Source organism: Oryzias melastigma, linkage group LG12 (genome assembly GCF_002922805.2).
Source record: "Oryzias melastigma strain HK-1 linkage group LG12, ASM292280v2, whole genome shotgun sequence".
In the NCBI taxonomy this organism is placed as follows: Eukaryota; Metazoa; Chordata; class Actinopteri; order Beloniformes; family Adrianichthyidae; genus Oryzias; species Oryzias melastigma.
In genome coordinates, this window is record NC_050523.1 from 15,067,374 (window position 1) to 15,081,133 (window position 13,760).

Here is a 13,760-nt window from a genome sequence, read left to right on the forward strand (position 1 = left end):
TTTGGGTTATGAAAATGAATGTAATTTAATTGTTGGATACTTAAAAGGTATTAAACCTTTTTGTCAATGTAGATTGTATCTTGCTTTTGTGAAAATGTAATTTTGTTGTGATAAAACTAATAAAAATATATATACTATAAATTCAATCTCTAATTACATGTTTTTAAACAAAAAAGTCACTTTATAGATACTGTACATTCACTTTTGCACTGAGATGAAAACAGCACATACTACATCTGAACTATCAAAACTTTTTTTTTTTTTTTAATGGCCCCATAGTGTTTATCACTAAGCCTCTTAAATGTAAGGGATGCAGACACCCAGTTAACATTCATTCATATCTCCAGTTTCAAAGTGTCTGTTCAACCTTACAAAGTGCAACAGTGCAATGATAAAGTGAGTTTCCTCACTACTATCAGCATCAGATTTGTCAGTACAGACATTGCTCTGTTCCTTTATTTCTAGAACAAAGTTTGACCTGTTTTTTATGTGTATTGCAACATCTATGATTAATGTAACATCTAATGTATTTAATAACTGTCTACTATTTGACTGCTTATGATAGACAAATAAAGGATAATGTAGATATTGCATAACAATCAAAGAAGAGTAGCTTTTCTTGATTTTTACGATTTTACAGATAAAAAGACACTAACAATCAGCTTGTAACAGTGAGGTCAGCAGACCCCCAGATTAATAAATCATATATGAACAAATAAATATTCGTTCTTTGTGGTTTCCATGTGCATCTTAGGATGGCGACAACAATAAGTAAATATATAATACAGGACAGCTTAGACATAAATATGCAAATACCATAAATGGATTTTGACAGTTAAATTTATTGTTTGTTGAAAATGCAGATTTTTGGTTGCAGTACTTTACATAAACATAAACTGAGGCTGTTTACAAATGCAGAAATATTTATTCTGTATTTTTATTTTATTTGTTTAATTTTATGATTTTACGATGATTCTACTTTTGCAGCAATATGTGTTAAGGAAAAATTAAGTTGAACAAGCGGAAATCTAATGTCTGCAAAAAGTGTCAATTTATTCCAGAATAAAACAGAAGTTCTTTCAGCAATCATCTTTGTTCTGCTCCAGCTTATATGGGACAAAAATGACGTGACTTGCAGTGCCAACATGTTTTCCTGTCCAGATCCTGTTGTGCAGGTCTATCATAACATTTTCTTCCTTCATATAATTTCTAGGAAATATATAAAGAATGTCCAAATAGTGAATATTTTTTCAGTGGAAATCTCCATTAGTCATATTAAATGAATTTGACCTAACGACCTCAAACCACAGCCTAATTGTAGAATTGTTGAAGTCAGGTCATAGGTATTTAAGCGTCAGTAATTGTGGGGGAAACTCGTTGTACAAGCTGCATTTTTTTGTTGCTCCTCCGCCCTTTGGAGTGGAAAAACTTGAAGTTTGAGGGGCAGAAGGTGAAGGTAGTATCTCTGACTACAGCTTGAAAGGAAGAATGGCTTCATTCCTGGCGTATTTTTTGGTGTTGGAAGACTTTAAGAGAAGCTTTACGAAGTAAACGGTGAAGATGGGCAACAGTGGAGCGGATAAAGGGCTCGTTTTCCGCCTGAGGATTTAAATTAGGGTCGTTTCGCAGCCGGACGTACACCGCTGGGCAGAGAGACGCACTTTCTCCCCTCGTTTTTACCGCAGAGCCAGCCTCTTCCGGGTGAGATAAAAAAGACATTCGCGGATTGGTTCTGACACCCGTCAATCATTTCCTGTTCCTGATTCACTGATTTGACACTGACGCTAGTGGGCGGGGCGATCTCGTAAAATTATAAGGTCATTTGAACTAAGCTTGCCAGCGCGCTCACCGGTTTCAATGAACCCAAGGATAATATGAATTATAGCGACAATGAACGGATGATGACCGCGGGGGCAAAGTCGACGCGCATCGCTAAGCAATTTGTGAGGAGCAGCGCCAGGAGGGGGTTTTATTAACGGCAGGAGATCCCGGTCTGTGTGTCCGTCTCTGAGCGCCTCTACCCAGCCAAGCTAGCGGCGTTGAAGAGCGGAGGGGGCGGCCAGGCGAGTCTGTAAGCCGATCAAGGTGGAATTGCACACAAGTGAGCTCACGTTTGGGATTTCTGCGTACCGAGACGCCGTTAAAGGTGTGGAGAAGGTGTCAGGTATGTGAGCTATACCCATCCCCGGTGTATAACCGCAGGAAGCACACGCAGTGCTCCGCCTCGATGCTCATCTCAGCGGTTTGGTGGTCAGGTTATTTCCGATGTTTTACGCCCTTTCTGTAGTTTTGGCAGAACGGATCCGATCCTGTCATTTCAGGCCAGCCCCACTGTCGATGGCTAAATTATGGATCGGCACGCGCATCATTTTAAAAGGGGGATCTGCTTGTACCGTCATTTCACCGCTTCCTTTAAGCTCACGCGCACACATTTCTGCGCATCTTCCTTCCCCGGCGAACACGTTACCAGTATAGCCCACATGAGGTTAGCTCGATTAACCATATGAATCCGGTTCATAGCCGAGGGCCTTGTCTTGAGCGCACATGGCATGGTAAGTGAGGTTACCATCAGTGGGTTGAGCCTTCCTTTCTACCGCAATGTGATGCGACGCGCCGTTCAAATTTCCGGGATTTGGCAGCAACGGTCGATGGAGCTTTTTTGTCTCCGGGGTGTGAAGTGTTCATCCTTGCGCCTCCACCTCTTTTTATGAGCTTTATTTTATTTATTGGTACAAACTGTGAATAAAATATTCGTCCACAATGAGTTCAATCGTGTTTTACAAGATTCTACGACCAAAGAAAAGGCATCACCAGAAGTACAGTATGTTGATGCGAAATGTCGTAAAAACAGCCGCCTTAATGAGCTGTACGCCGTCCATCCTATCATTTACGGCTAAGGTCAGCTTTCTGGATATCGGATACCTGAACACACTGGTGTCAACGCCACCCCCTGTCTAGTTTTATTTTTATTTTTTGGCCATTACTTATTACTAATCACTTTAATGTATAATTTTTAAGCTATTAACATTAATAAATGAAGTTAATTTGCACATCAATACGTTTTTTTATTAGTATACAGTAGAATTATGCTCACAAATGTATATATTTTGTATATTATAAGCCACAATGACTAATGCAACCTCAAAATGTACCAATAATGTTAGTTTTTACATTTTTAAGCACAACTATGTGAGCAATTTTACTCCTTCACAAGTTCAACATCCTAAAGCAGAGTTGGTGGAAGAAACTGGCACAGGATGAGTAAACAAATCACTGCCGATAACATTGTTCTCCCACTAAGCTCAACAGCCCTATCTCAATATTTAACCCATAAATAAGCTTCATGTGCCTGAAATGATATCTGCTCTGAAATGTTTAGTCACTTGCCGTCTGGCGTCTGCAGGCTGCAATCTTTATTTATACTTGTGTGCATTCTTTCAGGATGATGCGACTGGCTTGTTGCACGGCCATGCTGCTTGTGTTGAGGTTGCTGCTGGGCCTGCCTTGGTACCAAGTTCTTCCAGCCATTCTGATCTTCTACCTGGGAAGTGGAGGATGGAACTTTCTGGACATTTTTGTCAAAACACTTGGCAGAGATTTACAGTAAGTATGGAGACTATAATATTTTGTAAAATTCAGCTGAATATGGAAATCTTATTAATTTACCAAAAATGATAAGCAACATTTTGTTGGACAAAGGAAAGATATGTCATCGATTCAGTGCTAACACAACATAGTTCAGCATATGTAAAGCGGTAACTCGAAACTTGGTTTTATTTTGAAATATTTTCATATAGACTTTAGTTATATGAACCACTCTGATTGGGTCTAGTCATGAAAAGCTACCACATCATTTCTTTACCACCTAGAGAGTATTTTAGAGGGATGTATTTTTGCTCCACTTAAAAATATACATTAAAAACAATTGAGAAATGATGTAAAATGCAATAGAAAATTAAAATATCTGTTTCAATTCATTCTGTTAGAAAATAATGAAAATATTTGATGTTATTTCAGATGTAAAAGCACCATTTTCACTTAAAGAAGATTAATTACAGCAGTCAGATTTTTTTCCCACTTGTTTTATGCAAAATTTGCCTTTACGTAATGATGAAAAGATGATTCATTGGAGCAAATAACCTAAAGACATTAATATACAATTGAAGTTTGACATAATAATGTGCTCAACTTCTTCTTCCCTAAATTGTGTGAGAAGCTGTAAAACAGGAAATTGAACATCATCTGCCTGTTTTACTGAAGCAAATTATCCAAACTGGTGTAGCAACTAGTAGAAGTATGGTTCACTAATTATCTTTGAAAACCAACATATTTTTATAGTATAAACACATATAGAGACCTATTTATGATCTTTATTTCAAACCCGTTTTATACATTTAAGAAAAACCACCGGAAATCTGAAACGTCACCTTCCAGTGTTTTCAACAAAGTTAAAAAACTTCACCTTCCGTGTCCTTAACAAAGCGCACCTGTTGTGAGGTGACTCAGGAGCTGTTATTGTGTAGAGTGGAGAGACAGGTCTTTGGTATTTGAAATGCAAGAATCACAAAAGAGAGACACTTTAACAAACCTGTTAATCACTAAGAGACCGACATTTTTAACCCTTCTGGGTTTAAACACAGGTTTACCTCTACAAACATCTAAATTTGCACATATTTAACTTTTGATGCAGGTTCTTTTCTAAAGAAAAAAAAAATGTATTTTTTTAAGTTCAGTATAGCTTTCAAAAAAATCTTTGACTTTAGCAAATTAATTTAGAAATCTGCAGCAACCTGCAGATTTTTTTGCCCTACATGAAAACGGTGCTGTTGTAATTTCACAGTCATAAATCCACTTGCTTTGTCAGTTTTTATGGGGTTTATGTAAGAATTTACTGCTTAGTAGAATGCTCACATGATGTACCTATGCAATAATCACATAAACAAATGCAGACTTTGTTCTGATGTAACTTGATGCCTTCATTATTAAAAACTGAAATTGAGACTTTAAAAGTTTGCTTACCCGTAATGGCATGTGGCTTTTGTTATGTCTGATTCTCTGATGACTAATTATGGAAAATTCATGTTTCTGGATAAAGTATGTTTTCAGTTTTGGCTGTCGTGGTTGTATTTCAGACCAAAAAAGCTTTGAGTCACATGTCTGAGAATCCATATGAATTGTTTCAAACCTGTCTCTACCACTTTTTTTTTTTAATTTTGCTTTCAAAAATGTAGTAAAGAATTGATTTGTTCATCTTTAAATCAACATTCTAAGTGTATATATTCACGTTCCCTGTCGTTCCTTCAGTGCTGCGTATGTTTTGCTGCGGGTGAAGCTGAACGTCAAGCGGCACGTCAGAGAGAAGAACACTATTCCTAAGATCTTTGCTGAGACGGTGCAGCGGCACGGGGACAAAACGGCGCTCATCTTCGAGGGCACGGGGGAGAGGTGGACTTTCCGGCAGCTGGATGAATACTCCAACAGAGTGGCTAACCTGCTGCTGGAACGTGGCTTCAGGGTAAAATTATATCTGTGAAAACAATCGTGCTTTTATTTCTTCTAATTGCCAAACACTTTCTGATTTATTTGACTTGTTTTTTTGTTTTTTTCCAGGAGGGGGATGTGGTGGCCCTTTTCATGGAGAACAGGTCGCAGTATGTGGGTCTGTGGTTGGGCATGGCGAAAGTGGGAATTGAAGCCGCTCTCATCAATTTTAACTTGAGACTGGAGGCTTTGGTCCACTGTATCACCATCTCCAACGCCAAAGCTGTCGTGTTTGGATCAGAACTAACTGACGGTAAGATGCTTTAGAAAAAAAATAAAAAGAGGGAGATAATGGTAGATAACACCCCCCCTCCCAGGTCTCTATCTGTGGAGTGCTGATGTTTGCTGTTGTGCTTCTTAAGTAATGTGAGAGGGAGAAAGCAGTGATGATCATAAAAGATAAATGTGAGCCTCTATCACTCAGGTTAGCTCTGCTCCATAGAAACGAGCAGTCCCAGATAGGTGGTAATCTAAGCTCGATAAGGGGCGATAACGCTCAAATCTTCAGGCAGTATTGCTGTAATTCGACCCATCTCCTGCACTAATCAGACAACGGCTCATCATCTGTATGAAACAGTCACAGAAACTGAGGAGGATCTGTCTTCCTTTAGGATTCTGGCTCAACCAGAAGAAAAACGTCCACAGCTGGAAGGAGCGAAAGGGATTTAGCTGTCCATTCTGAGTCTATAGTGTTGTGTGCAATATCCTTAAGTAATTAAAGATGTGACTTTTACTGCATGGGTGAAATCAAGCCATCAGCATCATTGCTGAGCCAGCAAGAGTAAATCTTACATTCCTGTGCTCTGTCTCTTTTAATATATTTCTTTAAGAGCAATATATAGAGAAATATATAGTTTACGTTTTATTTATTTCAAAATATACTATCACCGTCAAGGGACTCTTCTAGTTTATCTTTTGAAATGAGTCAAACATTCTTAAAATTAAAAAAAAAAATGTTCTCTAAATAACCAAAAAAATCCGTCTTATGAAAAAATAGTGAGATTGTTTTGCTATTTAAAAGCTTAATATTTTTCAGGACAAAAAATACGATTTTTTTTTCTTGAAGCAAGGATCTTATTATTTTGCAATTTATGATGTTATTTAAAATATTCTCCTTTTCCTTTCTAAATTGTTCTTCGTGTGCATCTCCTGTGAGTGTGTAGTCATGACTGTCTCCATCTTCTCCTCTCAGCGGTGACTGAGGTCCACAGGTCGATGGGGAAAGCCGTGCAGATGTTTTGCTGTGGGGATTGGGACCCCAAGCGGGTCCCCCAGGGAACCGAGCGCCTGGAACCGCTGCTGGATGGCGCCCCATCTCACCTGCCTCGCCGGCCACAGCGCTGCTTCACAGGTTAAAAAAAAACACCTTCTTGGCTTTCAAAGTTCAGGATTTATGAAACAACTGTCTAGAAAGAAGTGAGCATTGAGCGACTCTGGACAGGACTTGGTCTGACAAGAAAACCCCTCCAGCAGAACCAGACTCTGTGAAGATGACTCAGTGTTGGTTTTGGGCCAGCTTGATGTCTGTTTTTTTCATCTCAGTCATCCCTATCTTTCCAAAAATGAACTCTGAAAATGAGTAAATGGGTGGGACGAACAAGCCTGGCAGTTGTTGAAACACACCCAGCAAAGCTAAGGATTCAATAGTTACTCAATAGCATCGTCCCTATATCTAATCTGACGTATTACCTGGAATTTAAAACTCTACAGAGGTGAGAAAAGGTTTTGGAATTTAAGAGGGAGCCGACACACAGTAGTTGCGTAGCCTAGAATTTATCTGGTACACCGACACAGCTCTAGTTTAGTTTAAAACCATGGGGACAACCACCTGCCTCCACTGATCAAAGACATGGATCAGACACAAAACCATGACTGTGCTCAGCTCATCAAACATTCTGAAAAGGCAAAAAACACTCGAATTGTCAATTTTAATAGGCGTACCTATAAACTTAAATTTTAAGGAAGTATTGATGTGATGCTAAGAACCAATCTGGCCTGTTTAGTTCACACTTTCCTGTTTCCAACCACAAGAGCTGCAACAAAACCTGCCACCTTTTCAGGGAGGGATAAGTCAGGATTAGTTTGGAGGTGATTTCCATTGAGTGCTGGCAGCTTTATGTGCTCTCTTCATGTTTGAACTTGACCCACAAAGCTGATTTATGTACCCAAAGTACTCTACAAAAGTGTGTGACATTTTCTATGCTCTGTATTTGGTGTTACTTACACTCTAGGAGGCTAAATCTAAAAAAAAAAAAACCATTTCAACATTTCATGGTGCTTTATACTTCAGTGAATTCAAACCAAATTCACCCAAGCTACTAAATTTGGTGTCAAATTGCAACTTCACAGTAATTAAAAACCAATGTGTTTATTGTTTTAAGGTCCCTCTGTTGTGCGTTGCAGATCGCCTGTTCTACATCTATACATCAGGAACCACCGGGATGCCGAAAGCTGCCATCGTCGTACACAGCCGGTACGAAGGAGCCTCACGCCAGACACCTCCTGTTGATCCGAGAAGCTCGCGTGTGTAGTTCAAGTGCAGTTCAGAAATCCTGCTTTCAGTTGAAGTTCTTTTTATTCATATTTCTCTTAAGGTACTACCGTATGGCAGCTCTAGTTTACTACGGCTTTAGGATGACATCAGAGGACGTCGTGTACGACTGTCTCCCTCTCTATCACTCTGCAGGTACAGTTAACAGAAAACTCTGAATCCTTTTTTTATTATTATTATTATTTTTAATCTGTATAGGAATATTCAAACCATTCTGGATATATTTTGGAAGTGTCAGACTAAAAAGATTAAACCAGCATCTTTAGCATAAGTGTGTGAATGTAAATGCATTACTAAACAGCTGGATGTGTTTTCTTTTGCTTGTCTTTTAAAACAGACCTGATGACATTTATCTAAAATTTGTTGAGTTGGGTCACAGTTGTAGTAAAAATTAAGATTAAGGCTTCCTCAGGTTTGCACAACAAATAAAGCAATTTTGGAATCAAACCAGAAAGACTTTTATAAACGACCTTGGAGTCATTTTTTTTTATTTTTTTTTACTTCTTGTCTTCCCCCACAAACCTCTTTTGTATGATTCTTACTCTCTAATTGATAATACTTGAGATATGGATTATAAAAGGAAAAATTGGAAAAGATAAAAATATATATATATATATTTGCAGGGAAACGCTTAACAATTATCTGAGAGGAATCAGGAGTTGTTTCATCATTTTTTTGGGTTTTCATGTGAGATTTCCTTGTTTTCAGGAAACATTGTGGGAGTGGGTCAGTGCATAATACACGGCATGACTGTGGTCATCAGGAAGAAATTCTCTGCTTCACGCTTCTGGGATGACTGTGTCAAATACAACTGCACAGTAAGAGCAGCAGCCATCAATAATTTCTTTAAAAAAAAAGAAAAATTCTATTTGAAATCCAATAATTTGTTGACCCTCCATTCTATTTTTTTTTTTTTTCGTAAAAGGCTTTTTAAAACTTTTCTCCTTCCCCCTCCAGATTGTTCAGTACATCGGTGAGATCTGCCGATATCTGCTGAATCAGCCCATTCGCGATGCAGAGCGGCAGCACCGCGTGCGCATGGCGCTTGGCAACGGCCTGCGCCAGTCCATCTGGGAGGAGTTCATGAATCGCTTCAACATCCCGCAGATTGCAGAGTTTTATGGAGCCACCGAATGCAATTGTAGCTTGGGCAACTTCGGCAACAAGGTGGGAAGGCTGCGCTTAGAGGGCAGATTTCTGCTGGGGATTATCTCTTGTTTCTGTCACGTGGGGAACTGCAACGTTGGCCTCTATTAGAAGAAGTCTGCCTTTGATTTTGAACCAGGTTGGTGCGTGTGGCTTCAACAGTCAGATTATACCCTTCATCTATCCCATCCGACTGGTGCGGGTTGACGAGGAAACGATGGAGCTCATCAGGGGCCCTGATGGCGTCTGCATCCCCTGTAAACCTGGTAAGCTTAGTGAAAATGACCTTCAGGGTTGGTCCACCCAAATCTACTCACAGTTCTGATGTAGTCCGGAATAAATTACGTTTCTAAGCCTCATATAAGATGATAATTTGTTGCCAAACATGCAAAGATCACACAGGAGCTAACATGTCCTCCTCCTTGTTCTAGGTGAGCCTGGTCAGCTTGTGGGCAGAATCATTCAGAACGACCCCCTTCGCAGGTTTGACGGATACGTCAACGAATCAGCGACCAGCAAGAAGATCGCTCATAGTGTGTTCAAGAAGGGAGACAGTGCCTATCTGTCAGGTCAGAATCCTCATGCAGCAACAGGTTTTTAGGATTCTCTCTATGAAATCACAATTGGAACTCTCTTTGCAGGAGATGTGCTGATCATGGATAAATACGGGCACATGTACTTCAAGGACCGAACGGGAGACACTTTCCGCTGGAAAGGAGAGAACGTCTCAACGACGGAGGTGGAAGGAACTCTCAGCAGACTGCTGGACATGAAGGATGTTGTTGTTTATGGAGTGGAAGTACCAGGTATCGTCTTGTAATATCCTTCTTCATCAAACTGATATTGACAGAGTTTTACAGTAACAATGAAAAACATCTGGATATTTAAAAAAATCAAAGTACAGCTTTCTCTTGTTTAATATGATCCTGCGATAGGTGAAATCCAAACAATAAAGCCACTCATACACACTTTATACACTTTTCTCAGACAGACGAACATTTTCACACTTTTCTGTAGTGAAACTCTTAAAGTTCAAACCATTGCAGAAAAAAAGTCCAGTATTAAAGAATGAAAACAAAGATCTGGTTGTGATTAAAGATTGATGTAAATGTAGCAAACAGAACACATTCTGTATAGGAAAAGGAGGGGATTGATTGTCAGAGGTCATGGCCAATCAGGACGCAGAACACATTGCTATTAAAAAATACAATCGAGACCACAAAAAGTGAGACCGCGACATTGTGAGGGACCACTGTACTCCATTTAACAGCAAATCATCTAACCAAATCTGACATTTTATAAAAGCACATCACTGAGAAAACATGTCAAAGGTAAAATTTACAAATTTAGGCTACAGATATGTGCTCAAATTGACAAAAACACATGGAATATTTTATATTTGTGCAACCACACACATGCTCTTAATCTTTTGTTCATTTATCTAATTTTAAGTTTAGTTTTACATTTTTACTTAACAAACTCTTTACTTTTCCTTACTGTAAATATCTCAAACATGTTTATAAAAGTAGAATATATATTGTAGCTTAAAAAAATACTAGAAGAAAGTATTAACTTTTAAGATAATCCTAGCTAAATGTCATATAGTATTTATTCGAGGCTCTAAGAAAACTCTTCAAATTCGTACTCGCACCATGTTTTCAAAAAGCTTTCCTGTCTGTTTGTGTGTACAGGAGCTGAAGGAAAGGCTGGAATGGCAGCTATCGCCGATCCGTCTCACTCCAGCGACCTGGAGAAGTTTGTGAGGGAGATGGAGAAGGTTCTGCCTCCGTACGCCAGGCCTGTCTTCCTCCGCTTCCTCCCAGAAGTCAATAAGACGGGTACGTTGGTGTACAATTTAGTAGTTGTGCACGTTTAGAACAAAATGATTTAATTGAATCAGGAATCAAGCAAGATATACTTTCTTAAACTACAAAGAATTTAGCGAAGTGTTAAAGATTTTACTTTAAAAAGGTGCTCAACTTCCAGTTTTTTATTGGAAATAATAGCTGTAGTTTTCTCGTAATCAATTTTCTTAAGTACAAAGAATATATTTAAATGACCATAAACATTATAAATAGCAAAATAATCTTCTAATCAGATGTTATTTCTTTTTTCTGCAGGAACATTCAAGTTTCAGAAGACCGAGTTGAGGCGGGAGGGCTTTGACCCCTCTGCAGTGACTGATAAACTGTACTTCCTGGATTCCAGCAGAGGGCGCTATGTGCAGCTGGAAGAAGAGCTTTACCGCTCCATACTGTCAGGGAAACACAAATTGTGATGAAGAAGCCGATCACTACATCTACACACATTACAGCTCAGAAAAGAGGACGATCGCTTGCTCCGGATTAGAGAAGATTTTGCCCCCCCATGTCCACAAACAATAGCCATATAAGGCCGATCGGCTCACACACACAAATTTATTCTGTTAAAAAAAAAAAAAAAAACACATGCACGTCGCTCCTAAGCACACGGCTCCATCCTCCCCCCCGTCCCTCTTGAAAACCCCCCAGGAACTTACTTTTGCTACCTCAGCAAATGCAGAGAGGGGCACCAGGACCTTTTGGTAACTTTATCAACCCCTCCCCATCCTAACCTGTTGGGCCTGCTCTGTAAATGTTGAGGAATACAAGCTGCCTGGCATCCAGAATGCAAATACTTGAAACTCTGGAGGGTGAAAAGAAGAGGAATCAGTCCTGCGCCACAGGGGGCGTGGCATGACCTGCGTGGGACCTAAACTCATCTGTTTTGTTTTGTAGTGTTTTGTGAGGTTGTTGCGTTTAAAGATGGCACCTCTGCAGTTTCGGCTTAACCTGCACAAGAAGTGGCAGACGGTCTCCACCAGATCAGGTCTCCAAAGCATTCCAAACGTTCTTGAAAAGGGAAAACGGGAAACTGCACAGATGACGCCTGAGACCAGCGGGTGAAGCTTTGATGTGCAATAAAGCTCCAGCGCATGCAGCCTCGTAAAACATACCAGCTGATAATGACTTTTTTATTTTATATATATATATTTTGGCGAATACCAAATATATTTATTTTAATTGTAGTGTCTGTGTGTCTCAGGCTTTAAGGACTTTTCCAATTTTTTTGTTTTCAGCTTTATTTACATCCCAAACTGTGTGTGGTCATTACAGCTGCAGCATGCATGCTTAATCAGCTGCTGGAATGCAAAGTAAGTGCACCCTGGTCTGGAGTAGTCATCTGAGCAGGATCCGTCAGGTTGTGCAGGTTTCGTCTGGAGCCGGTTGGGCTTTGTGTGTGAAACGTATGAATAGGACTAAAGTTGAAAGGGTTGCTTCACCGAGTTAGGACGAGCTGAGCGATCCAAAGATTCTGTTTCAAACTGAAGCGCATGCATCCCAAAAAAAAATACCAACAAAAGATTCAATGAAATTTGCTTTGTGATTATTGATTGGCTGCAGGTAGAGGTTTACATGCATTATCGACCACAAGCAGAGCACTGTGCCTTACTGTGAGTTCAACTCCACAGGCCCTGCCCCCCTCTTTTTTATTTTATTTTATTTTTTTAATATATCTATTTGTTGGACTCCTTTCATTCAGCTTCTATCATCACAGCACCCTGATGAAGTCAGCTGGAAATACTGGAGTTCAGACGTGTTTGCTGAGTTCATGGCACCTCTGTCCTGCCAGGTGCAGGATTCCGTCTGCAAAGCTGCTATCGACTCTGTTAGTTTTTCTGTCTCAGCTGATGTCTGCTAACCAGCCGCATCCTCTCCCTGCTTTACCTTTTGTTCGGTTGTAGTACCCCGTCCCTCCAGCAGGCGCCTGCAGGCTTCTTCCCCGTCTTTCATCTCATTGTGCTCTGTTTCATGTGGAAGTGAAACACAACAGAAATCTGATCCCGCTGTAAGTGTGTTATGGTTGTAAGCATAGGACTTTAAGGACACGCTGAGGTTCAAAGTGTCTTGATGTTTCCCGACATTACCGAGCAGCTTTATTTTAGCAGCAGAATTCTGAAGGCTGATTATTAACATATTGAAACTTTTTTTTTTTTTTTTGTAAGTTGCACTGACTGAAACTTTTGATTTTGGTGCTGACAGCCTGCTGACAGTGACCACAGCTCTGACCCATCATTTCCCCCGCTTTGGGGGTGAAAAAGACCAACTTTCAGGATTTCTTCCTGTTCCCTCTCCTCTGCATTCTTTCTTGATGATGAGTGTGATGAATGTGTTTGAAAAGCAGCGCGTGTGTCGTGATGTTGTGGAGTTAAACGTGTGTGATTTGTGTGTCTGGAGGGAACACAGGTTTGGCTGTTATGATGCTTCTGGAGGAGAGTTGCGTGTGTCAACTCCTACCACTAGGGGGCGGGTGACTAAACAGCCCCAAAGAGGAGCACTCTGAAGAGGATGTTTTAAATTCAATTTTTAAAAAATTGTTTTTAAATTATTATTTCTTTGAACTGTAAATGATGCTTTGGTTGTGTCACTGCTTGCTGTTTGTTTAGTGTGTGTTTTTAGCTTTTTGGTTTGGGTTTGAAGAGGGATTCACACAGGAAGGGGTG

General features: G+C 39.8%; 1 protein-coding gene across 3 annotated transcripts; it reads left to right on the plus strand.

Annotated features, from left to right (window-relative positions):
* Nucleotides 1-1,438: 1,438 nt before the first annotated feature.
* On the plus strand, nt 1,439-12,595 carry slc27a4 (solute carrier family 27 member 4). 3 transcript variants are annotated; one of them, XM_036214515.1, is made up of 14 exons: nt 1,439-1,456; nt 3,442-3,603; nt 5,305-5,515; nt 5,611-5,794; nt 6,734-6,892; nt 7,945-8,014; nt 8,136-8,227; nt 8,801-8,910; nt 9,050-9,259; nt 9,378-9,504; nt 9,670-9,807; nt 9,880-10,044; nt 10,930-11,076; nt 11,359-12,595. In XM_036214515.1, the coding sequence occupies exons 2-14, from the start codon at nt 3,443-3,445 to the stop codon at nt 11,514-11,516; spliced, it is 1,932 nt and encodes a 643-aa protein (XP_036070408.1). In that variant the 5' UTR covers nt 1,439-1,456; nt 3,442; the 3' UTR covers nt 11,517-12,595. The 3 variants fall into 3 exon arrangements, with proteins under 3 accessions (XP_036070408.1, XP_024155449.1, XP_024155448.1); XM_024299681.2 differs by lacking the exon at nt 1,439-1,456 and adding an exon at nt 1,555-2,164; XM_024299680.2 differs by lacking the exon at nt 1,439-1,456 and adding an exon at nt 2,212-2,552.
* Nucleotides 12,596-13,760: the final 1,165 nt, after the last annotated feature.

Coding starts and splice junctions, on each gene's coding strand:
- slc27a4 (XM_024299680.2), top strand. Junction 10,045..10,929: donor TTATGGAGTGGAAGTACCAG/GTATCGTCTTGT, acceptor TTGTGTGTACAG/GAGCTGAAGGAAAGGCTGGA. Junction 11,077..11,358: donor CCCAGAAGTCAATAAGACGG/GTACGTTGGTGT, acceptor TTTTTTCTGCAG/GAACATTCAAGTTTCAGAAG.